At 40.9% G+C, this 26,936-nt stretch overlaps 1 protein-coding gene across 3 annotated transcripts in view; it reads left to right on the forward strand.

The window, feature by feature from the left end:
- si:ch211-1e14.1 (UPF0606 protein KIAA1549) overlaps positions 1-26,936 on the forward strand; it is a 93,990-nt gene that overhangs the window by 17,053 nt on the left and 50,001 nt on the right. For all 3 annotated transcript variants that reach the window (XM_041796624.1, XM_041796626.1, XM_041796625.1), the window contains exon 3: positions 24,854-26,908. In XM_041796624.1, coding sequence (XP_041652558.1) covers positions 24,854-26,908 — 2,055 coding nt within the window. The remainder of the gene's footprint in view (positions 1-24,853; positions 26,909-26,936) is intronic.

Genomic DNA, 26,936 nt, shown 5'->3' on the forward strand with positions numbered 1-26,936 from the left:
GCTGCAGCTGATTATTTATATATTTATCAGAGCAGATGGTGCCGCTCGGCCTGGCCCGGCCTCCATCAGACTTCTTCAGGCTAAGTCATTTGTTTTGGACTCTTAACATCTTGAAAACTTTCTCAGGAACATAAAATTCAGTGTCAAGCCCAGATATTTCTCTTTTCTGCTCACACATTGTCTTTAAGGCTTTTCCAGAAGGAGCTTCTTTCCAGGAGAGTTTAACCCAATGCTGTTTGTTCTCTCAGGACCTGAAGCCTGAGAGCGGTCTGTGTGAGGAGGAGGAGAGGAGAGCGCTGAGTGACACAGTCCTCTGGGCCTCTCTGGTTACAAGTCGTTGCCTTCCTGTCTTTCCAAGGAAATCAGGACCACAGAGAGAGGAGTTCAGGCTGTGCAATACACTGAAATTTTAAATGTACTGATTCAGAGCCTCTAAAACGTATTTCGGATGTCTTACCCTTTAATAGATTTCATGAATCAATCATAGTCACTATGACTGATTCATGAATCATATTGACTGACCTAATTCAACACAGGTCCAGCAAATTGATGCTAGTTGTCTCACAGTTACTGAAATAGGGATCACCTGAGTGCAGTGAAGGTGGCTCAAGTGTTCATAGTATAAAGACATCTGTGTGTGGAAGGTCCAGTCACTGTTAAATCAGTATTCCTGGCTACCATTACACCATGTAGACAAAAGAACACTCCAAGCAATGAGAAAAGGTTATGAAACAAAAAACATCCAAGACTCTGAACATCCCCCAGAGTTCAGTTAAATCCATCATCAAGAAATGAATATGGCACATGTGTCAAATCGTGCAAGAAGGAGACTAGTGATAGAGACCACCAAGACACCTATGACGACTATGAAGGAGTTCCAAGCTTCAGCAGCTGAGATGGGAGAGACTCTGCAGACAGCAACTGTTGGCCGGGTTCTTCCCCAGTCAGAGCTTTATGGGAGAGTGGCAAAGAGAAAACCACTATTGAAGAAAACTCAGATTAAATCTGGACTAGAGTTCACCAGAAGGCATGTGGGAGACTCCATGGTCAAGAGGAAGAAAGTTCTTTGGTCTGATGAGACCAAATTGTGCTCAGTGCAAGCACTGCAAATCACAACAAACACACCATCCCCACTGTGAAGCATGGTGGTGGTGGCAGCATCATGCTGTGGGGATGCCTCTCGGCAGCCGACACTGGAAGGCTTGTAAATGTAGAGGGTAAAATGAATCAAAATATCGCAAAATCCTTGAGGACAGTTTTACCCAGTTTGCACAAGAACTACAGCTTAGGAGAAGATTTATTTTCCAGCAAGACAGTGACCAAATCATACAGTTGTAATTAGTATAATGTAATGGCATTATCTCATACAATTAAAGGTATAAGGATACATAACTGATGCCAACACAAGGAGAGATGTTACAGTGATGAGACTTCGTCTATATGTGCTCCATGAGAAGTTAGTCTGCAGTTAAGTACAACTCTCGTCTTATGCTTAAGTAAACAAAAAATAGTTGTCTCCTTTGTGGTGACAGCTAAGTTGTGAAAATTATACCAAAGCAGCACCTTAGGCCGGCCACACACTACAGGATTTTAAGCCCGATTTGGGACAAGATTTGCCACCCTCAATGATTGTGGGGGCGTATCCCGAGAGGAGCCTCGTCGCAAATGACTGTTTGCCTGATTAACCCTCATGTGTGATGTCAACACGATTGTTTTACTGCTCCATATGGTGTTGTAGCCTCCAAAATCCCAAATCGTACATATCAACCGTGATTCTGGGTCATAGTGCCTCTGACAAAGTACCCACAACAACCAATGAGAGTGAGCAGACGGGGTAGCATCACAGCCGGATCAAACGTACTTTGACCGCTCACAACCATAAACACAGCTTTAACTTAATTCCAGCCTGGATTTCATCCTGAGTCTTTCCCATGTTTTATGATTTTTGCTTCACCTTTAACGCATGCCAGGGCAGCCTGTTGTGGTAGGACAGCAAGACGGAATCAACAGACATCCGTGTTTTTTTGTCTTTTTCTGAAGTCACGTGATCACCGAGGTCGGCAGGTGTGTGGTCTCCAGTGATCTGACAGTCTGGCTGAGTCATCTAGAGTGTGCGTTCAGAGGATTAAAGAGGAAAAATCTTCTGAAATTGTCTTGAAGTCTGTGGTCTCCCACAGTTTCTGATTTAAAAAATGTGTAGTGTGTGGCCGGCCTTAGTGAAAAATAGAACAAGGCCACAGAAAGGAACATTTCCTCCACCATATCTGCTGTCACAGGCCTGTTTATTTCAGATTTTGTGGTTACCTGTTGTTGTTGTTGTTGAAAGTCAGGCTTTGGCTGCTTGTAAGGGATCATGCTGTTATCTTGAGCCTCATTTGAACTCTAGGGGTCTCTAGCTTTGTGTTGCTGCCCTTGCAGGAGTTTGGAAAAATTTGATAGTGCTCATGGCAGTGGAGAGTTCTTTGTTTACACTTTCGCTGTCACATTTTTGTCCTTTTGTGCAACAAATCCAAAGTAGTGTTCATATCTATACACATCTACTGCTCGGTCATTTCCCTCTCCCTCCTCCACACACTCAAGCGAATGTGTCCATCAGCTGGATCAGAGAGAGTGGCATGAGGGCTCTTTAAAAGGGATGCTTGATTTTTTTTTTTGGTAGGAGACTCTCACAATACCAGTATTTCTCTCGTTTGACAATAAAAACGGCAATCAGCTGTGCAGATAGATGTGCTAAATGCATAAAAATAACTGATGCTATTGACATAAGTTCATGCCCACCTTATCTGCCTACAGCTGATGTCTGTGTGAAGGGATGATATCAGCTGATATGGACGATAGACTGATGCACCTGAGTACCCCTAGTTTGATTTTTACTAAAGCTGAATCAAAATGTATAATCCATGTAGAGACAATCATATTTATTTTGTTCCAGAAGAAAAGCATGGTAAGTATCATGTATGGCCATCCAGCTAGAGAATATTGTGAGATGATTTTTGTCTATATCAATCAGCCTTAGTTAAAAAGAAAGCAGGAGCGAGGCAACAGAGAGAGAATGAGGGTGGACCAGTCAAAGGAGCTGTTAGCTACGGGAGAGCTGACTTCCTAAACATTTTTAGGCAGTCTTCGGGGATTTGTAGCAAGTCAGGCTTCAGTATAACAGATTTAAGGACTTAAGTTTATAAAAGCTCACACACAAAACCTCACAGGAGTCTGCCCTGAATTCATGACGGTATGACCAATTTCAAAGAGTGGATTATGATGGTGCAATGCCAATGTGTCACTCTGCAAGAAAAGCCTCACTCTGCTATGCACACGGGGACACACACAGAAAGTTTGAGTGCTCTCCTTTGAGGGAAGTATGGACCAAAACCATATGTTCATACTGTTGAGCTGCATCACAATGCACAATACACACCTCTGTGTTTATTTTCTGCAGCAAAATAACAAATGGCTGATTTGATTCAAACTTTACTGAAACCTGTTTGGTACCACAGCAACTCTAGAGAGACAGGATTGGACAGATTTCTGTTTTTGACTAATAGAATTTGCAGACTTTTTAAAGCTCTTATATGCCATGTATTTCACAATGATAAATCTCTATTATTTTCAGCAAATATTGAAAAGTACATCATCTGTATGATCCTGAGTCATGTTTTCTGCCAAATACACAGATTAGGGCTGAACGATTTGCAAAAATAATCTAATTGCGATTTAATATGCGCTTATTCTTAGGTTCCTTACCTTATGCAGTTTTCAACAAATTCAAGCAACAAATCATTCTGTATTATAGCCTACATTCTGCCAGGAAAATCATCATACATTTAACCATTTTATGATGGACATACAGTTTTACTTAGCAGAGAAAGCTCTGCTCAAAAGATGCTCCCTGGGTTAGTCAAGCAGCTGCTTTGACTTTGCAGGGAGCGCATGGCTAGAAACTCCCATATAGATACACACATTTATGACATTTTTTGTTGAAAACAATGCAGTTATTCAGAAGCAATTAATCCATAGTAGTTTGAATCTGAATTTGAGGGTGCAACATGCTTTATACTATAAAGGAGGCGGCTGGGGTGGAGGAGGTGAAGCTGGCAAACAGCCGATCCCAGCTTGGGGCGTGACTTTTGTCAACTAACATTAAGCTTCATCAATTTGAGATAGAATAAGCTAGTTATTTTTGCTCAATTTTTGCAAATTGCAAATGTGCTGTCATTTGCTTTATTGAAGGGGATTATCATTTTATGTCCCTCATTTTCATTAAGAAAAACAAACATAAAACACGAAAAGGAGGTATTTTGAAAAGGATTATTTTAAAAAAATGACACTTGAATGTTTTCATATTGTGCATAAAATATCTGCCACTGCAAAAATTAGATTTATTAAACTGGTATTTTGACACATTTCAAGTTAAAGAAATATTGCAACTTCTGCGATTTGAAAATTGCAGCAGGCCATATTGCAATTTAATCTAATTCGTGATTAATTGCCCAGCCCTAATACAGAGCACTGTATATGTGGGATAACTTGCCATCCCTTTGTTTTTGACCCATTCTTCCAAGCGTTGCAAGTGCATTTTTGCACTTTGGGCAGTTACAGTTCTTCTGCAAGTGTGGATAAATATAAACATAAGTTGACCCAGTATTATTAAACTGGGTGCATGGCTGCCACAGCTCGGCAGTGTCACAGCTTCATTTTCATTTTTGCATGCAAGCTAACAAGTCAGAGGTGGTGCACACCCTAGACTAGTCAGCAGTCAATCACAGGGCTGAAATATAGAGACAGACAACCATGCATGTTCACATTCACCCTTATGGCCAGTTTAGTGTCACCAATTAACCAATTAACGAGCATGTTTTTGGTGGTGGGAGGAAGCCTGAGAACCCCGAGAGATTAGGTGGTTTCTTGTAATGCATGGGGAGAACATGCAGACTCCAGAAAGGCCCTGACTAGGAAGTGAACCAGGAGCCTTCTTGCTGTGAGGCAACAGCACTAACCCCTGCTCCGCCATGCAGCCCTGAAAATGTATTGATATATCTTAAAAAACGTGATGTATTTCCCCGCCCTACCTCTGTTACCTCTCTTCTTCTCTCTTATTTTAGCTCTTTCTTCAACTCCCTCCTCCCTCGTCCTGCTCCTCACACTCCTCTGTCTCTTATCTTAAAAGTTTTCCCCCAGGAAAACAAAACAAGGGTCACATGAATATTTAATGAAGTGCAGCCGTGACCTCAGCCAGGTCTGTTCTCAAGCTGAGTTCTGGCTCAATCAGACCCCTGAATTCATTTTAAGAAGATGTTGGAACTCTCCAATGTTGAACGGGAAAGTGTTGGATTAGCATCCAGACTTGGTTTCTATTTTTAACTTTTACTTCTCTGATTTACATCTGTTTTACAATTACTAACTGTTCAGTTGAGACTAAAATAAGAACAACTGGTTTATAATAAATGCACCCCATATGGGGCCAAGTGTTTATTTCTGTGTTGGGGAGCAGTCTGAGCTTCGGCTCTTAGATCTAAATGAACTCCACAGATAAAAACAATAGGATCTTTCCCATCTTAAAAGCTTCCTCGATAAACCATACGTCAACACAGCCGTATCTTGATTGTTCGACTGCTCTCAGCATACGCTGCTCCTGCCAACTGAAAAGAGCCAGTCACGCAAGGGGCTCAGCTCAAAACAGAACCATGTGTGGGCTCCTAGTTAGCTAGCATTAATACCAAAGACTCTTTCTTCTCTCTCCCCGCTTTTCCCCCCTAAATTACACAACCATTAAATATATTTTTTTTGCTATAAGGACTCTGGCAAACATAGGAAATGATATCATTACAGGGCTCTGTAATTGGTATCTCAGGTTTCTGCACCGAGTCTGCATCTGCATGACTACATGTGTGTGTAACTTAAAAAGAGTCTGTACTCTTATAATCAAAGGTAGCTGTGTTCACATAAAAGAGGCCCAAAACTCACTGTAGTGTTAGAGTTAGACCTCAGCTCTTTTTGTTTGTTTACGGGCTCTTGGTTGGCACTGAGACTGATTCCTTGTAGCTGGGGAGCATTGTGTCTTGCACTTAAAAAATGAGCGTACTCATCTTTTCACCTGGCAGCCTCTTTTGTTGGCGCAGATGGAAGCAGCAGGAACACATTTGTTGTCCTCTTCGTTGTCTGGAAATGCTGCCGGCAACACGATTGTAGTGTCTGTGAACGCTCACATGCCCTTGTGTCTGACTGTGTGAAATGAAACAGATTCTGTGTAAAGAGGAGTTTTATTGTTCCCTTTATGCTATATTTGAGTGTAACAGAGTAAAGGAGACCAAAAGGATATTGAAAACGATTCACTTGGAGACATTAGAAAAGTACTGTCTGCATTCAGGTGTCAACGGGTTGACTCAGTTTCAGCTTTGCAGTCGGGGTTAACAGACAAGCTAAAACCCAATTTGGTCTTACCTGGAGAATTTACACATTAGTGTTTACCAACAGGAACACAACACAACATTTGTGATCCTAAATGGGTCGTTCCGAAGAGCTCAGTGACTTCAGTGACTGTGACGGATGCCGCCTTTGCAGTAAGACAGTTTCTGAAATTTCATCCCTTTTGGACATTCCACAGTCACTTGTAAGTGATATTATTAAAAAGTGGAAGAGTTTAGGAACAACAGGAACTCAGCCATGAAGCAGAAGACCGTGTAAAATCACAGAGTGGGGTCCAAGACTGCCAAGGTGTGTAAAGTTCACCAATATTCCACAGCTGTAGAGTTCTGAACTTCCACTGCTGTTAATGTAAACGCAAAAACCGTGCGGTGGGAGCTTCCTGGTGGGCTTCCATGGTCGAGCAGCTGCATGCAAGCGTCACATCACCAAGTCCAATGCCAAGCGTCAGATGGAGTGGTAAAGCACACCAACACTGGAGCAGTGGAAATGCATTCTGTTGAGTGACAAATCATGCTACTCTATTTGGAAGTCTGGGTTTGGTGGATTCTGAAGGAACATTACCTGCCTGACTGCATTGTGCCTAGGGTGGAACAATTTGCAACAATAATCTAATTGCAGTTTTTTTCCCAAATATTGCAATTTAATATGCGATTATTCCTAGGTCAATCTTAAGTATTTTTCAACAAATTCAAGCAATAAATAATGCCATAAATAAGACCATGTGTATTGGAAACAATGAAATTATTTCAGAGCAGTTAATCCATAGTAGCAGGAATCTGAATAAGGAGGTGCAACGAACTTAAAGCTATAAAGGAGGCGGCTGGGGTGTAGGAGGTGAAGCTGGCTACCAGCTGATCACAGCTGGGGTATGGCTTTCGTGAAGTAACAGTAGGCTTCATCAGTTTTAGATAGAATGAGCTAACTCTTTTTGCAAATGTGATGTCGTTTGCTTTGTTTAAGGTCATTGTCAGTTTTATGTCACTCATTTTAATTAAGAAAAACATACATAAAACACAAAAAGTAGGATTTTTGTAAACCATTTAAAAAAAATTGACACTTTAATGTATACATAATGTTCTTAAAATCTCTGCAGCTGCAAAAATTGATTTATTAAACTGGTATTTTGACACATTTAAAGTTTAGAAATAATGCAACTTCTGCAATTTGAATAATGCAACAGGCCATATTGCAATTTAATCTAATTTATGATTAATTTCCCAGCCCTAATTGTGCCAACTGTGAAGTTTGGTGGAGGTGAGATAATGATATGGGGCTGTTTTCCAGGGTTTGGGTTAGGCCCCTTATCTTCAGTGAAGGTCAATCTTAATGGTTCAGCATACCAAAACATTTTGGACAATGCTATGCTTCTAACTTTGTGGCAACAGTTTGGAGAAGGCCCTTTTCTATTGACATGGTTTGTGGCCCACACAAAGCCATGACCTCAACCCCATCAATCACATTTGGGATGAACCAGTATGGAGATAGTGAGCCAAGCCTTCTGGTCCAACATCAGTGCCTGACCTCATAGATGCTCTGCAGGATAATTGGGCACAAATCCCCATAGTAACACTCCAAAATCTTGTGGAAAGTTTACAAGTTTTCTCCATTTGTGGATAACAGCTCTCACAATGATTTACTGGAGTCTCAAAGCCTTAGAAAGGCTTTTTAACCCTTTCAGTGACTGTTCTTGAATTTCTTTAGATGGCACCATGATGTGTTATCATCCTTTTTCTTTTAGCCTACTTCACTTTGTCAGACAGGTTCTGTTCAAGAGATTTCTTCATTCGCCAGGTCTGGCAGTAATCAGGCCTGAGTGTTGATAGTGAAATTGAACTCAGCTTTCCAAAAAATGCTAGATATCATAGTTGATTAATGATTTTAAAGCATTGTAAATGGAACTGGGTGGTTTCTTGTAATTGATAACCAAACAGTGCTGTCAAAACCTTGCAGACTGTCTTTAATATTATTATATACTAAAGTTTAAAAGTCCTTCAATGGTAGAATAAAAACTGAACCATTCCTGCCCTCTTAGGGGATGTTGCTAAACCAATTCATCCTCATTTTAATCTCTATAAAGGCACAATTTTAATATCTGATTAAACAAGTATGAGAAAGCTGTAAATTTTATATAAAGCAGAAAGAGTTTATTCAAATAGGCCAAACTCAATTCTGTTTTCTTTATTTAAACACCTGACCAAAATAGAATCAGACATCATTTTTTTATTTGCATGTGTATTTACTAGTTTCTTCAGAGAGACTTGGTCTCTGCAGAGCTCTTCTAGATATTCAGACTCTTACTATGAATGGGTTAACAGAGCTGTGATGATCTCTTCAGATTTTCCATCCTGGTTGTATGCATTAGGCATGTTTCTGGAGCCAGAAGTTGTGACCAAGCTTCAGCAGAGGTTTTCACACTGCTCATGTGTTTTTATAACATCATGAGGATTTAATAAAAGAACATCAGATCAGCCGACAGCGGTAGTAATCCCTCTCTTGTCAGAAACCTTTTTACATGATTACTGGCAGTGATCCAATCCTGCTAAAGGATGTAAACAGAGGCAGAACAAACCAACCAAGCCACAGACGAGGCATTAAAATGTGAAAATATCTGCTTCAATACAGGAAAAGGTTTTCACTGAACTGTAATTAATCTATGGTAGTAACTACTGGGAACAGTAAAGTTATTTGCTGCTATGTGCTTTAAATGTTTTAATTTATCTCAGATAGGGATGTAACAATGCTTCACCATATATAGAGCTGGTACAAATATGGACAATTTGAGTTGAGGCTGCTACAGATAAACTCAGCTCAAAATGTAAGGGTATTTGTGTTGGAAAGCCTGTTTGTTTAACATTGTACCTGTGCAGCCTCAATGATAAAGGAAACAGAAAATTGTTTTGATTTGTCGAGAAATGAAATAAAAATATCAACTCTACAGGTACATCTAAAAAAAAAAAGAATATCATGAAAAAGTTTAATATTTCTTGTCACTCTTTTCTGAAAGTGAAAACCATATATCATATAGACTTGTTACACATAGAGTGATATATTTCAAGCCTGTATTTCTTGAAATGTTGATGATTATGGCTTACAGATAAGAAAACCCAAAATTCAGTGTCTCAAAAAATTTGAATATTACATAAGATCAATAAAAAAAAAGGATATTTGCAACAGAAATGTCTCTGCCTCTCCACTCTTCAAGGTCCCAGAGTCTGGAGGAAGAGTGGAGAGGCACAGAATCCACATTGCTTGAAGTCCAGTGTGAAGTTTCCACAGTCAGTGATGATTTGGGCTGCCATGGCATCTGCTGGTGTTGGTCCACTGTGTTTTCTTAAGTCTACAGTCAACGCAACCGTTGACCAGGAAATTTTAGAGCTCTCCATGATTCCTTCTGCTGACAAGCTTTATGGAGATGCTGATTTCATTTTCCAGCAGGACTCGGCACCTGCCCACACTGCGAAAGGTTCCAAAAGCTGGTTCAATGACCATGGTGTTACTGTGCTTAATTGGCCAGCAAACTGGTCTGACCTGAACCCCATAGAGAATCTATGGGTTATTGTCAAGAGGAAGATGAGAGACAACAGACCCAACAATGCAGACAACCTGAAGGCCGCTACCATAGCAACCTGGGCTTCCATTACACCTGAGCAGTGCCACAGGCTGATCGCCTCCATGCCACGCAGCACTGATGCAGTAATTCATGCAAAAGGAGGCCCAACCAAGTATTGAACGCATAGAAATGAACATACTTTTTAGAAGCCTGACATTTCTGTTGAAAATATCCTTTTTTTGATTGATCTTATGTAATATTCTAATTTTTGAGACACTGAATTTTGGGTTGTCTTATCTGTAAGCCATAATCATCAACATTTCAAGAAATACAGGCTTGAAATACTTCACTCTATGTGTAACAAGTCTATGTGATATATGGTTTTCACTTTCAGAAAAGAGTGACAAAAAATTTTAAACTTTTCCATGATATTCTAATTTTTTGAGATGTACCTGTATGTATTTTTTTGATTGTCTATAAGTATTAAGAGTCATGACAAATCTTGGTAAAATAAAATTGAAATGAAGTTTTGTGATACCGTGTCAGGACCAGAGTGTAGTGTAACATCCCTAATTTTCTATAATAATTCTGTAAAATTATCTCCCGTTTATATCCCACACAGAGTAAAACCAAAGACAACGTGACAGACTTCTTGTTGTTAATTTGCTCAAATGCAAATGAAGCTGAGCTCACGTACAAAGCAGCTATTCATTAGAGCAAGTCTTTCTGTTAAAGACACATCAAGGCCTGATGAATAGAAAGAGAATCTCATTAGGCTGAGACTCGTCATGTAATGAATAAATGAAAACCTCACTGCATTAATTCTTCAATGATGTCAGAGTAATGAGACTGTGCCTTACTTTCCCATTCATGTTTTTTTCCAGGAGGATATGACTTAAAGTATTGTCACCTCCTCATGCGGAAGGATTTTATTTTTTATTTTCTATTAATACTCTCTTAATTTAAGAAATTAATGAGTCTCTCTCTCTGTTTCTTCCGCTATCTTGGCCCACACAGTTAAAGTTGGTTCCTATCCACCTTCAGTTTTGTATTCCGCAAGGTTTCTATCTGTTTCCTTTTTATTTTTTTTACCTTCGTACACAACCAATAACTCCAAAGACCTACAAAATCTCTTACTAGTAAGTCTTAGCCAGGACAGCCGTATCAAATAAGGGCCAATCAAATATCAGCCTGGCTGAGCATCAGAGATGATATTTGGTATTTTGCAGGTTATCTGTGTTTTACTTTACTGTTTTCAAGTTGAACTAATTTTAAAAAGTGATACTTTGGCTTTGTTGTAATTTGTGTCCTGCCTCTGGCTCTGTTTTCACTCCCCACAGTCTAACCTAAAGTCCTGCCCACAGCACTATCTGATTGGCTAGAAATCGTATGAGTCATGCCCAATCAACACAAAAGCCTGGAAGAGTTTAAGTATTGCATCACTTGCTATTTTTCCACTGCTTCAGTGCTGAATTGTTCATTAGGGCCCAAGCACCAGCCTCCAATCTCAGAGTGAGGATCTTGTTGAAACTCTTTGGGTTATAATATCATTGTTTTTTATGTTTTACTTGAATTTAACTTTTAGTTTATGCACCAAAATTAATTAAACACACAGTTTCTCCAAACTTGATCATATCTGCCTCAAAATGGGTTTGAAACATCCTTTAAATGTCCTCTTGCTATCTTTTAAAGTTGACATGTTTGACACTGAAGGTGTTGCAATGGTGATCAGTTCACCATGAAACAGGAAGTGTTTTTTTTAAAGTGCTTAAAACATATTTACTAACGTGTTCATCAGAACTAAGGATGTTCCTAAGCGTCTATTTCCCTATTCGGCTAAATGCTCATTTACATTCCGTTTAACCTCGTCTAAAGAGGAGACAACCCCTAGGAATTAGTCAAATTCCTCACAGGGTCATGTGTCAGCGGGTGTGATGATAGCCTGATGTACTTTCTACAGCATGGCTAGCATTTAAAGCTAGTGCTGTTCGCCTTCGTTCCTCTTTGCAGATTAATATTGTGATTTGATATTTGGCCTCTTTTCACATCGGGTGACTAGTTATATTTGAGTTCAACCCTCAACAGCCTGCACACTACTTTATTTCCATTTACTACTTTAGAAAACGCCGTACTGCGGTCTTCCAACTACACGCTAACCCCCAATTTCCATATACAGTGTGCGTGCCGCGGAACGCTGGCGAATCATACTGCGGAGCACTTCGCTCCCTCTCTAGTCTATCAGAGCATTTCCATATTCTGCGCTCCAGACCGGCAGCGGCATGTGCCTGGAGCGGCACTTCACTCCGCTTCATTTCAGATACGCTGCAGGTCTATTTTCAGCACCGGCCGCTGCCAAACCTCAGAAATTCACTGTCGTTCAGAAAGCACCAACCATGGAAGTCACAAGCGTAGAACATCTGGTTCTTTCAAAATAAAACACAGTGCACGGACTCCCGATCGTAAATCATCATTATATCAACATTACGTCTCATCCTGCAGCGAGAGTCACCGCGAGGTCAGTGGGTCACAGAGCTACAATGGCGCCACTGACAAAGAAAAGTTAACTTTTAGGGATATTTAGCCACAGAATTTTGCATAAAACCACAGATCCTTTGAGCAAAATTAACCTTTTAACTTCCTAATGTGCTCACTCAATGGAGGAAGCAATAATATCATGGACTTATACTGGAAAGGATGATAAATTAACCCCAAAAGGTAAAACAGTCCACTGTTGATATACTATTTCTGAGTGAACTCGCAGTTCTCCCGTGATCTCTTCCTGCTGATTCCTGCACTCTAGACTCGCTTCCAGTGGGCGAGGTCGCTTGCCTTTCGGTCGGACCAAACCTACGGCACTTCGGCGCGTGGTGCGCACTCTATATGAAAATTCGGAGTAACAGCTAAGCCACCACTGAGCTTCTCATATTTACATCCGATGATGTGCCAGAGAAGAAGGCAGCGGCCATTAACTGAAGCTACTGCGGCCTCTAGTGGCAGGAGGTTCCTTAGAGTTTAAAAGAGTATTATAGACCGGAGTTTCAAGCCCATGTTCATAAAAAATGATTATTATAATTAGTGTAACTGACTAGTAAATCCCACGCCAGCTAATTTGACGACCGGTTTTAACCATTTTACCAATTAACCTCGCGTATCCCTAATCAGAACCACTTGAAATTTTGATGGACAGCTAGCAGACATGTTTGCAACCAAAACATATTTCCCTCATGTACAAAACTCAAATGGCATTGCCACAGTGGCACCTCAAATATTAATTTATTGCCATTGCACAATAAGCAGTGTTGGCAAAAATTGCTTTTTTAAAATCCCAACATTTTCCCATTCTGCCTTGTAACGTTCACTGGTCAGCTGCTTATGCTGCTGTCACTGTGACACATTCACCGTGAAACAGGAAGTAGATAAAAGCACGTGCACTGCTACAAATATTGGTAAAAACATAGCCAGTAGAGAAACTACATAATTAATACAGGTTTTTCTGGAGGTTGTGTTCTAATCTCTTGGAGGACCAACAGGGATGTATCATTTTGGATTTTGTACAGGGATAGAAAAGGCCTTGTAGACAAGAATTTATTTAGCTCATCTACAAACATTGAGTTTGAGGTATCACCATGTAACAGGAAGTAACTGTTTTTTTTAACATACTAGTTGGAAATTGTCTCAAACTGTACTTGTCTGACAGTGTAGCTGACTCTGACATTTGCATTCTGTTTTTTTTCTTCATGTTTTGCATACAAAGATAAAACATTTCATTGCTGTTTAACTTTAACGGTAATCACTGTGGCAGCTGATTTAGCAGTTTTGTCTTGACAATGGTGCAACGGTCTGTTCGGTGCGGCTTGCAGCCCTAGTTTTACTTTATTTTTTGATCACTGCTGCTTATTTGACTGCTGAGATAAGGTAGCAAAAACATCAAAAGGAATAACATATAGTATGAATCTATGAGATCCATGGCAGCTCATGTACTATGGCCTCATTTAGAAGGATGTACCAATGTTTCGTCATTCTGCAGCATACTAAAGACAGACAAGAGGCTGAGATGTATGTGGAGCCTCAACAAGAGACCAAATTCAATGCAGAATGGTACAATGAGTCAAACATTCTCAGTGATGATAAGGTAGCATGCACACAAGGCCTATTACCGCAGTCAATTACTGATAAAAATGTTTGAATGAGTTCCTTCCTGCCCGTTAAAAGGAAGTTTTATCTCTGCAGAAGTGCTGAAAGACTTTTGATGCTACAGCACCCCGACCCTTTAACTTCAGCGAGTTTTACTGGCAGTAAAATGAAGTCCTGTCATAAAAACAAAGAGAGAAGGTGTCAGACTGGAAGAGTGGGGGGAAAATTGAACCAGGACGCCGGTGTACACGTGAGCTTTGCACTCGATTTCTGCTGTGGTGACCTGATATTTAAAGGTCTCCCTCTGCATGGGTCTCAGTGCTTCATTTCACAGACAGATCCAACAATGCCTGTCCAGTCGAGTGTGACACACTCATGTTTCGGGGGGGACAGGTGGCAGCGCTGCTTAGCCTTGAAGGCCTTTGTCTGTTTCTGCTCTCTGTAATGTCAGCCCCAGCTCTGTCCGGTCTCACTTACTCAGTGCATGGCTGCTGTCTGTCGTCCTGAGCTCAGTCATTAACTAAGAGGAGACATCAGGGATTACCAACCTGACTGCATGATAATGAGAAATGGCCAGTGAGGTCCTTCTACAACCATAATTGAGCTTTTACCACTAACACAGCTTTGCATTTCATTTTACAGGTTTTTTTTGTTGTTTTAGCAGCAGATTAGAGGATTCGTAATGAAAATATAACTCTGTTTTATCTTTAGAGGCCAGGTTCGAGCTGCAGGACCTTTGCAGCAGCGCTGTAAATTAAGCTCAGGTTCCTCCCATTGCTCTTGATCATTGCTGAGATGTTTCCAAACCTTGATTGGAGTCCACCTGTCAGGAATTAAATTGATTGGACAAGATATGGAAAGGCACACACCTCTCTATAGAAAGCCTCAGAGCTGACAATGCATATCAGAGCAAAAACCAAACCATGAGGTCAACGAAACTGCTAGCAGAGCTCAGAGACAGAACTATTGACAGGCATACATCTGGAGAAGCCTACACAAAACATTGTGCTGCACTGAAGGTTCTCAAGAGGTTCCTGATGGTCACTCCAGAGATCCTGTGTGGAGATGGGACAAAGTTGCAGAAGGAGAGCCCTCCACCGATCTGGGCTTTACGTCAGAGTGCCTGGACTGAAGCCTTCCCTCAGTGCAAAACACATGCAAGCCTGTTTGGAGTTTGCAACAAAGCACTTGAAGAACTCTCAGACTGTGAGGAACAAGACTCTATGGTCTGATGAAACCAAGATTGAACTGTTGGGCCTCGATTCTAGATTTTATGTCAGAAGGAAACCAGGCCCAGCTCATCACCCACTTAACACCATCTCAACATTGAGGCATGGTGGTGGCAGCATCATGCTGTGGGGGTGTTTTTCAGCAGCAAGGGACTGGGAGACTGGTCAGAGTTGAATGGAGCAAAGCACAGAGACATCATTAAAAACTGGTTCCACAGTATTTAGGACCTTAGACTGTGCAGGCGGTTCGACTTCCAACATGGCAATGACGCTTAGCGCACAGCAAAAGCCACACAGAAGTGGCTAAGGGACGACTCAGCGAATGTTTTAGAGCAGTGGTGCTCAACTGGTGTCGCCTCAGGACCCAACACCAACTCCCTAATGAGCAACTGTGACCCAAATTTCTATTTGATTTATCAGATTCCTTCAATGAAAAACAAAGCTGTTTGGAGTTCAGACTACAGAATAAAGAGAAGCAAACCAAAGAGAAGATTCTGGGACACATTCCTAATAAAATTCTAAAACATGTCATGGAAACTTACCAAGAATTCTCCAGTTCCTGTGAACATTACTCCTGGATAGGACTGCTGAATGGTTCTTGGAAAAGTCATAATAATCATGGTTTAATATTTCAAAAAGGTAAAGTTCTTTTTTGGATTTACATGACAAGCCACAGTGAATATAACCAACAGTTTCTGGGATAATTTGCCACAGAAAACTCTCCTAGATTGAGGGAAAATTCTTAAACTTTTTTGGAGAAATTACTTTTAAGTTTCCTAGAAAGTTCACTGAGAAAATGCTTCAAAAAATTCTGATAAATTGACGATGAAAATCCCTGACTGATCCTGAAAACATTCTTCCAAACACTTTTTCGATTTTATTTCTGCTGTCAGAAACTTAAAACCACAGAAAAAAAAAAGAAATTAAAAGTGCTTCATAGACCTTTTGACAAGTTTTGTTGCTGGCACACATTGTCGACCCACTGGAAACAGCTTTGCGACCCACCTTTGAGTCCTGACCCACCAGTTGAGAACCATTGTTTGAGAGGGCCCAGCCAGAGCCCTGTCTTGAACCCTATTGAAGATCACTGGAGAGACCTGAAAAAGGCTGTCCTCCAACGGTTCCCATCCAACCTGACTGAGCTTGACAGAAAATCCCTGAATCCAGGTGTACAAAGCTTGTTGCATCATATTCAAAAAGCCTCGAGGCTGTAATCGCTGCCAAAGCTGCTTACTGAGTAGATGGTCTGAATACTTGTGATTCAACACCTCACTTGACTATCCTAACTACTATGTTTTATTTATGTTTTATATTCCATTATGCTGATTTAAAGTTAAAGTTTACAACCCAATTTCCAAAAAAAGTTGGGACACGGTGCAAAATGTAAATAAGAGCAGAGTGCAATTATTAGCAAATCTCATATACCCATATTGCACTCACAACAGAACATAAACAACATTTCAGATGTTGAAACTGAGACATTTTAGCATTTCATGAAAAATATTGGCTCACTTTAAATTTGATGGCAGCAACACATTAAAAAAGTAGGGATGGGGCCACAAAAGGCTGGAAAAGTAAGTGGTACTGATGGAAAACAACTGGAGGAGCATTTTGCAACTAATTACAGTACTGTGCAGAAGTTTTAGGCATGTAGAGCGCTAACAGTTCTTCACAGGTCCTGATGTTCCACAACCCCGGGCTGAAGAGAGGAGGGAGGGCAGCCAGGGTCAGTGTCAACACATTTGACATGTACGTGTGTCGCTCGGCAGCCACGGTTGAGCTTAACAGCATTTCTTTTGTCCAGGCCTTTGCACCCCTGGTAATACGCCCAGCAACCACCAACAGTGTTCAGGTGCTTAGAACATACACACGACAACCAGGGGGTTGTGGAAACCCTCCTACCAGCCCTAACAGTACCCTAGGCTATGTTTAAGCGCCACATCTACCCATAAATCCGCCTTAAAGCTGTGTTTTTTGTTTTGTTTTCATCAGATTATTTTTCCATGCCCTTGATAATGTACAAAGACATCCGGAGCATGACCTGGGCTGTGTAAATCCTCCTTCCCACCCGATGGGGCCCTCAGGTGGGCGTACTCGCCATTACACGCCTTACTTCAGCCTCAAATTTTGGCCCAAACATGCCTAAAACTTCTGCACAGTACTGTAGGTTAATTGGCAACAGATCAGTAATGTGACTGGGTGTTAAAGGAGCATTTTAGAAAGGCAGAGTCTCAGAAGTAAAGGTTTACAGAGGTTGACCTATCTTTGTAAACCACTGTTTTCATTTCATGGTCAAATTTTATGTAATGAAGGAGAAAAGCTGTTAAAAGCAGATAATCCTGTGAATGCTCTGATTGCAGCACAATCAGGAAAGCCACTTCTAGCAGCTCTTCTCTTTTATTTTAGGAAATTATCAGTCAAATCATAGGATATCATGGAAGATCAGTAACAGCAGGACTTACCCACCAATTATCATCGTTGTCTCAATTAGCTGGATGTTTTGTCATCCATTCACGCATGCTTAATCGTCCTAAATGTGACTACAAAGGAAATAGGGTGTCACTGTGGGGGTGCGCTAAGATGAGATGACATTTTGGGGTCACATACCGCAGAAAGACCTCAAACATCAGCGTGTTTTTGGGACAAACACAACCTCCTACAGCGCCTGTTAGTTTAGTCTTCTTTTAGCATGTTTGTTTTTGGTTCGATGCAAACTCAAGTGCATATCAGAGATCAGTAAAATGTGTGTTGCAGTAAATAGACGTTCACATTGACCACTCACCAGTTGCTCCAAACCATGCTTGGACTGAAACAGCAGTACTTCCATTCCAGTTCTCACAATGAGCTTTAGAAATCTAAAATGCTTCTCCTTTCCACGCTCAATTCCTGGGAGTATTTATATCTCCTTTGCAAAACTAAGAAATCAGGCCATCATAATCAGGCTGTATCGAGCTGGAAAAGTGGGGAACATTATTTTGTCTGCAGAGAGTGAGTTAAATGTGTGCATCTGCCCAGCTGTGATACATCCCTGTGGGTTCCAACACTTGGCACCACAGATAAGAGTCTGTGTGGCAGCATGGAGAATGTGCAGCACAGATTTGCCTTCAGAGAGACTTGGCTTTCCCTTTCCAAGTCAGTTGGCTCTGGTATAATAGCATGTTGACTGAATTAAGGTACCAGTGTAGGCTGTAATTAAGTTGGGAGTTTTCTCTCAGGCCAACCATAGGCAGTCTCCTCGTGTGAAGCCATGCAGTTAATTGAAGATGACACTCCAGAAGTATATTCTCTTTTATTTATGCTTTTTATAACTGATCTGTTCTGTGCTCCCAGTGTTAAATATAGTCTTCTCCCTCAGCTGATTCTGCAGCTGTTTTCATGTGTGTATGATTCTGCAGAGCTTTGGTACGCTACAAAGGGCTGCAACAACACCAGCAGCTGCTGAGTCACTATGTAGAAGCTTTTGGTGTCTCGCTCCTGGCAATGGCAGTAATGGGCCTTTTGAAGTTTTGCTCTGTTTAAGAGCAACTGACATGAATAAATTTAAGACATCTAGTCCAAGCAGAGCTATTTTAACCAGATTAATCCCTCTTTTTCCCATCGACTGTTTTAAGTATTAGATGAAGTATGAGCGACATCATCTGTTTGGTTATTGAGGCCATCTTTTGAAGCCCATCTGTGGATCATCCTATTAAAAAACATGATCTCAGTTTTATAAAACAGACCAAGAGGTGGAGAAGTGATGGGTCTTTACCCTCCTTAAAAATGGCTAAAACATGCTGCAGGTCAGGTATGCTGGTTCAGCACTTCGCCGCCTCCTGATAGCCATCCTCCAGGCCTGCACCACCCATCTCTCCAAGTTTCCTTCCAGTTGACCCCTCCATGATGCACACGGCTTCCCCTGATATCTGTACCATCCCACCAGGTCCTAGGCACCCAGTTTGTGGTGAGCTGGGTTAGGCCAGGGAAAGCGCAGTAGGTGCAGAAGCACAGCTGACGCTCCCATATCAAGAAGCTGATCCTTCCCATCCCTGCTCTCCTGAGCATGTCAGCATTAGACACACGGTTCTGCCAATGATACCAAAAGAGAAGTCGTCATAAAGGTTTTCAGCCAGCACCTCTGGCCATTGGTCAGCATCCAAGCCTCACAAAAGTATAGCAAGACCAGGAGGACCAAGGACCAGCCATGCCCCTAATAATGCACAACTCATATCATTCTTGAATATGAAATGGATGCGTTATAGAGCATGGGGTATGTATGCCACTTCTGGTGCATCTGCAGCCAGCCTCTAGTGGACAGTGATACTGCATGATTAATCTAGTTGCAACTGCAATTGCAATGTCAGACCATGCAACTACATAATTGCATAACAAGCAGCAATAATTTTTGTACTAAGAAGTACTTGAAAGGTTTACAAAAATGCCTGCAGAGAGGCCTTTAAGTTTGTAGTAGTGCTGCTATTGCACTTAGAGGAAAAAGAAGAAATACTTTAGATTCAAATTAAGGAAAGACTTGTATTTTTCTGGAAAAGTTATTGAAACAAAACTTTTGCTTCTTGATATTTATATTTTTTTTAATTGAGAGGAGCAGTACACACTTTTAAACTATCATTATAAACTATCTTCATTTTTCTTGACAACCGTGCAAGCAGACTCATTTTACTATTTATGTGTTTTATTGTAATCGCAGTACAGTCCAGTATAATCACAATGGCAATGCTAAATTGCACTCATGGACACCATTGCAACTGCAGTTTCTGGACTTCCCATTTGGCTTCATTTTTAACACCAAAGCTGTTGGATTTTGTCAGACGTGGCTTTTATGTATTCAAACCATTGTTTATTTCCAAAGTTACTTTTTTGTTAAGTCGGCGTCTTGAAGATGAAGTTCTAGTTAGTTATTGTCACATTTTAGTGACTTCTGCGCTTGATAGTTTTAGTCTTAGTTAAGGTCTGGTTCTTGGTCATAAAAAATAATATTTTTCTGTCAAATTTTTAGTCAGAACATTTGTTGTCAAGTGCCAAATCATACTTTTGTGTCTATGCACTCTGTAAAAGCTGGAATCCCTGCTTTCTAAAACTTAGAGGTAGCAGAGCTGCAGATATGTTGTGTTTTGACACATTTACCCACAGTAGAGAAATATCACTGGGTTGTGAATGTCCAATAAAAACTAAATTACGTTTTAATTTCCTTGATGAATACTAAATTTGTAACTTTTGTCATCACAGCTCTGCCTTTTAGCTAGTTTTAGTCTCGTTTTTCTTGTGTTAAAAAAGGTAGTTAACTAATGTATTAATTATTTAGTCATAGTTTTAGTTGACAACATCAACACTTGTTCATGCTTTCTATGGATGAATGATTTAGTTCTGTTAACTTTCAATCTCAATTTACAGACTGTACATAGAAATGCAGAGTCCCTACCTTGGAATATTCTAGTTTCCAGAGGTGTAGCTGTACACGGAAAAAACACTTTGTAGACGGTAAAAAACAAGTGTAACGTTGTCCATGTTTGACATAGCTGCTCTAATCAGTATTCTCATGACTGTTTATTTCTCTCGTTGAAAACTGCAGCTAACAATCCATGATGGATCAATCATTGAAACCTGAGCCAACAATCTGCTAGACGCTGAGCATTGGAAGGCAGTCAGTCTCCATTTCAACACACAAACCTTTAGAATGTTTTCTTCTCTTCTTGATAACAGAGCTGACAAAGCTTGACTCTTTATGTTTATTATGACTCTGCATTATGATGTTATTCCAGAAAACCTATTGTCTTGTGCTATATGTGTGGGGTTTGTGGTTGCATTGTTTTGTTCTTAATTGGCAGCTTCATCTGTGCAGCTCTTAGAGTCCAAGACAAATTTTCCTAAGGGGACAATAAAGTGTATCGTATCATATTATATCGTATCATTTAAGTAAGAGCATTTAGTCTGTTCAGTTTGGTTTAAACAAACTTGAGTCTGTTGCCGAGTAAATGCGGTGTTATTTGTCCTACTGAGACCACTTGACAAAGTGGGTCTTGGTCTGCTTTTTCAGACCCTGGTGTGGTTTCTTTGTAGAAAAAAACATAACCATCCTCCCGCAAACCTTACTGCAGTAAGCATTGTGGATAAAAAACAACTACCATTAATTTTTCAAGCCACCATCATCAGCTGGAAATTCAGCCACCATAGGACATCTGTGGTGAATGTGTGAAATTGCACAGGCTTACTTAACAGATCTTCATTTGATGAGCAGGTCATACTCCATGAGAACTAACATGCACCATCTACCAAATGTCTACACCTTTGTAAACTTCAGTGTATTAACATTTTATCATCTACGTCCAGTGATAAATGCAGATAATGTGAAAACAAACAGCCAGAGCTGATTTCAGTCCATAAAACTGGAAAGTGTCTTTGGAGGAGCCACAGCCAGTGAGGAATCTACCACTTGTTATGTCCAGGATTTTTCCTGCAAGAAAGTCCAACCAGTTACAAAGCATTTTCCATGTGCATCACACATTTTTGTCCCTAGGTAAACACAGTCTAAACTAAAAGTAATAATGCAAATCTATGTAACAAATGAACTATAGGTGCAAAAGCACCATGAATCACAGGCAAGTTAGTTCCTTTTTCTTGGCCGTTACCACTGAAGTGAGCCAGCCATGTCACTGACAAATCTGTTGTTTAACTGAATAAATGGGTGCTACTTCAGGATGTTATGGACCAAAAAATGACTGTGCTTACATTGCAGATCTAACTGCTGCATCAAAGGTCCTGTCTGAGGATCATTTAACAGTCATCGCTAAATTCACCTGACTTGCAGAGATATTTGTATCCATCCTTGGGGCTCATATCGTCTATCAGATCACGGTTGCCAAAGGGTTCCTAAAGTGGTTTATCTGCAATTCTAAGAATCATTAGCATCTCCTTTAATGTTACACATTACCTCATCTCTTTTTATATATCTTTTTTATCTTCAAACAGTCCTGTGAAGGCAGCCCTGAGTCAAAGTTTCTTCAAGAAGGGATGAAAACTTCCTCTCGTGTTCTAAATATTATACTTATGGAAAATGTATGAATACATTAGAGCATGTAGAGGATTATACCATGATAAAGAACTGTTAAAAGAGCCATTACTATCAATTATTCAAAAATGATTCTATTCCTTTCCCTTCAGCTCATGAAGCCTTTTTCATGCACTCTCCATGTAGTGTAATCAACGCGCTCTCCAAATTAAATCATGCATGATGCACCACGTTATGCAATATGGAGAGAAAAGCCTTTGGCGTTCAGACTGAGTTGGGAAGATGTTGCATAAGCGACATTCGCCATTTCTACATTTTGGCTGGTCTAATGTCACCCTTGAGGACTTTGGTGTTGTGTGTAAGACGCAGAGCTGCTTCCCGATGAGCTGGAAATTCATCAGTCATCCATCAGTCCGAGGCCAGACTTCATGAAAACAACCGTTTTCATGGGTCTGTAGTCTCCAAAGGGTGCAAAAGCAAAAAGCAGAGGTCACTGCAAACAGCTACTCATTAATTTTGAACATATGGTCAGTTTGATCAAGTCAGCATGTTACTGTAGTTTAAAGTTAAAGTGCAGAGTGAGTGGATGGGATTTACTGTATGCTGGGATGATAAATTGTGTTTTCTGTTAAACCAGCCTCAGTTTTATGGGTCTCAAATTCCACTTTGTCAGCACAGCGGGTCACATCATCTGTCCAGATAGTATTGATTCAATCTAAATATAGGCCAAGGTTACATTTCATATCTTAAAGCAACCGCTGCTCCTCCTACAGATTCACTCCAGTGTCTTACCATGCTGTTAAGTCTATTTATGACTGTGACCTCTGCTCCAGAGACCAGTGCTACTGTGAGGCATTTATTGATGAATGGTTAGCCAATAAGATGGCCGTGTGAGCAGATTCAATATATTTTATTTTTCCTCACAGATCAATTTCCATTTTGGCCATTTAGGGTGCAGGAAAAAGTTACTACATTGATGTTGTTTTTCATATCTAGTCAATCAACATGGCTCCGTGTGCCGTACAAAGTCATGTTTGGTGTCTTTCTGCCTTTCTGCTGCTGAGAAGTTGGTCTAACATTCATCAACTTCATTATAATGAGCTTTAAAACAATACAGTCTCTGTTTTTAATTACCCTTATTATCAAAGACTAACAAAGCTTGTACAGTACCACATATATTTAGACATTTTTTAACTAAAAGCTGCAGCAAATGACAGAAAGAAAGCACTAACTCAAAATTTTAACATTGCCATACTTGTGCATTTTAGACTGCGGAGAAATTTGTCTGAAAGCAAAGAACTACCCGGTGTTCTGTGCATGCCATGTGTTAAAGCAGGTGCAGAGCTGTTTGGTTTTTCCATATTCTGCTGTCAAAACAACCCTAGCTGATAGTTTTTTTGATGTTTATAAAGTGATGGTGCCATGGTTGATTTAATCTTGATTCTTTACCTTAGTCTTTCCTAACCTAAGGGTCAGTATTTCTTAAATTAATGATTGTCTGAGTAAGATGCCTAGAAATGGCCAAATTCATTTTCCTGTTCAAAAAAGAACTGATAAGGATGCATGATAGGTAACATTTTCTGATGTGACATCTGCATTCGACCTGTGGTTTGACTGTGCACATGGGAGAGAGCAAGGAGGTACACAGAAAAAAAGCTTAAAAGCATCCAAGAATGATTGCATGGTTCATTTTAAGAAGAAAAACTAAGAGCATAGTTAGCATGAGACCTTAATGTCTCACATTAAAAACTTCTTTCCATTCCTTTATACTATTTACACTCACTCTGTAACATGCAGCAAGCTCATCTTCTGATAGCTCATAGTTAAGTTGCTTTCACAACTTTCAGTGGCGTTCTTTTTTTTCTTATTCATAATAAACGTCCATTTACCAGACAGGAAGTAAAGTAACTTTTCCTCAGTACAGGGCAACGATACAAAATAAAGCTTAAAAAAATACCAGTTTCTTGGAAAAAAATCCTTTCTCCTAAGGTAACTCGACCAAGTCACCTACAAAGACTGTATTTTAGTTTAAACACATATTTAACGGCTTGTCTCACATTTAAAATGTTTCTTTCAGAATTTACTCAAGCCAAAACTAAAATAGTGCACATATAAATCCACCAAATAAACAATACTGCATTACTACAAAATTAAAACCTTTTAAATAAGGTACAGTAGTCCAAAACAAGTATTTAAAATCGCACAACAATCACCTGGGATTTTCTTAGACGTAAAAGATGTTGATGTTAAAGTGATTCATGTTGTATTTTGGAAGCTTTGGTCCCAAGGAAAGTTCAACTTTTCATTTGGTTCTTTAGCCAAAGTGTTTGGGAACTCCTGCTTTAATGGATTAAATATTGACATGTTTTTGTTTGTGTCAGAGCAGCTATGGTTTGAAACTCTTCTCATTAAAAAGATGTGGATGAAGAACCTTGAAACTCAATTCCAACTAAAAATTAAGGTAGTCCTGATGAAATGATTACAGGAACTTGTCTCTTTTGTCCTCTGCAGATCGGTCTCTGTTGAACTCCACACACCAACCGATGGGATTTCCTGGAGATGTATCAAGAACAACAGAGTCATCACCATCAGCCTTACCAGCCTCACATCACACTGCCTTTGAGAGCCCAGACTCACCCGGTGCCCTGCCATCCATCTCTCAACCAACCCACGAAGCCAGGACTGCTGAGGTCGAGCATTTTCAGTGGGAACATGCTGCCTCTGAGAACTCCAAATCCTCAACGACAAGTGACCTCGTGGCAGAAGAACCGCATCCACTTCCCACTCCATCATTAAGCCCCTCCGGACCTGTTTTTAGGTCTAGTTCACAATTTGAAGCAGCAACTAATCCCTCCATGGACTGGAGTCTCGCCAGGACAAGTTCTGCCAAGCAATCTTCCCCTCTCCCTCCAAGTTCGACAAAATCCCAGCTTCAGCCTCAGTCAAATACATCTACAGCCTCTTTAAGCTCTACGAAGTTCACGACGCCTCAGCCGAATCTGTATTCTCAACAAGAAACAACTTATAATGAGCAGCAGGATGCTCCATCAGATGAGGCTCTGGAAATTCTGATGTCCCTTCCTGCTAGGCCTCTTGAGATGCCTGAACTTGCTTTGGCTGACTCTCCAGCTGATGAACCTTACCAGTTACCCCCCAGTATTGCCCCATCTAAGGAGAACAAACCAGCTTATGGCAGCAACATGCACCCAGAGGAGATCCTTGCCCCTGGTTACAATGTGCCTTTCATCATCCCCTATCCTACATCTCCTTCATCTGAGCCAACAGAGGTCCTTCCAGAGGACTTCTACCCTTCCAACACCATGGACGTGGACTGGGGTTCTGGGGACTACTTGGAGACAATGTCATTCTTGAATCCAGATGGTGATGACTACTCTCTGGTCACCAAGGTGCCCACAGACTCGTATGACACTGAAGACTACACGGAAAGTTACGACACATCCTTCCCATCCAGAGTGGGAATATCGCCCTCATCCTTGCATCCTCTTCACGTCTCGCCTTCTCTTAGCATCACAACATCTTACAATGCCATCGTTCCAACAAAATCCATCAGTCCTTCGTATTTCTCTTCTTCAGTTCACTTTACACTTGAACCTACTCCCAGAGCTCACAGTGATATCCCTGATGCATCAGACATAGATTGGCCTGACGCTTTCACGATTCAGCCGACAGACGTCCTCTTACCAGACATGAACAGCTTGGAGTATTACACCATCCAGTCGACCAAGGACGTCACCAAAGCTGAACACAGAGGAAACATAACTGTAGTCCCCATCGATGGCACGGATACAACACTAACAAGCAATAACACCAAACCAGCCGAAGATGAGTCCTCCAGTGATCTGTCTGGGTTTGATTCCCAGGACGGATCGACGGCCGAGGAGAGCCCACAGCTGACCAACTCCTCTGAGCCTTTTTTGGACCCTTCAAGTCACTTTTTTGATCCCACACCTTCCACCTGGAATAGCCAGATGTCTCCAACTGTTGGCCTTGATAGCATTGTATCAATAGAAGCTATCCTACCCACTTCTACGCCTTTGCTACCAGCTGATGTCATGTCTTCTTCTTCCTTGACAGATGTCCATTGGTTTGTTACTGAATCATTCCTACCAGGCATCACCCCTGTCTTAACTGCAACCACAGCCTTCTCCCCTCTCCCCACTGAACCTGCTGCCAACAAAACAACACAAGACTTAACCTTTACAACTTTTAATACAACTGTGGCTTCAACTGAACCCACATCTAATGTTTCTGTGCTCCCCCCGGTCGTGTTGGGTGATCAGGGGGTGACTGTAGATGGATTTGACATCTCAGCCACCATGACCTTGATCCCAACGAGCAGTGGAGCTAATACACTTTCTGCTGTGCCCACAACTGAATCTGCCACCTCTACTCTTCATCAAGTCACAGCTCCGGTTTCTCCCACCACTGAGGCCTCAACTAGTGTCAACATCATCATTACCACCAGTGAAAAGACCACAACTACAGCGACAACATCAAGACAGTACCTCTGCAGCATGGAGAGGCCTTCTTATTTAGTGAAAATCGGTAGGTTTGACATGTCTGGTGTTATAAA

This window comes from Cheilinus undulatus, linkage group 9 (genome assembly GCF_018320785.1).
Source record: "Cheilinus undulatus linkage group 9, ASM1832078v1, whole genome shotgun sequence".
In the NCBI taxonomy this organism is placed as follows: domain Eukaryota; kingdom Metazoa; phylum Chordata; class Actinopteri; order Labriformes; family Labridae; genus Cheilinus; species Cheilinus undulatus.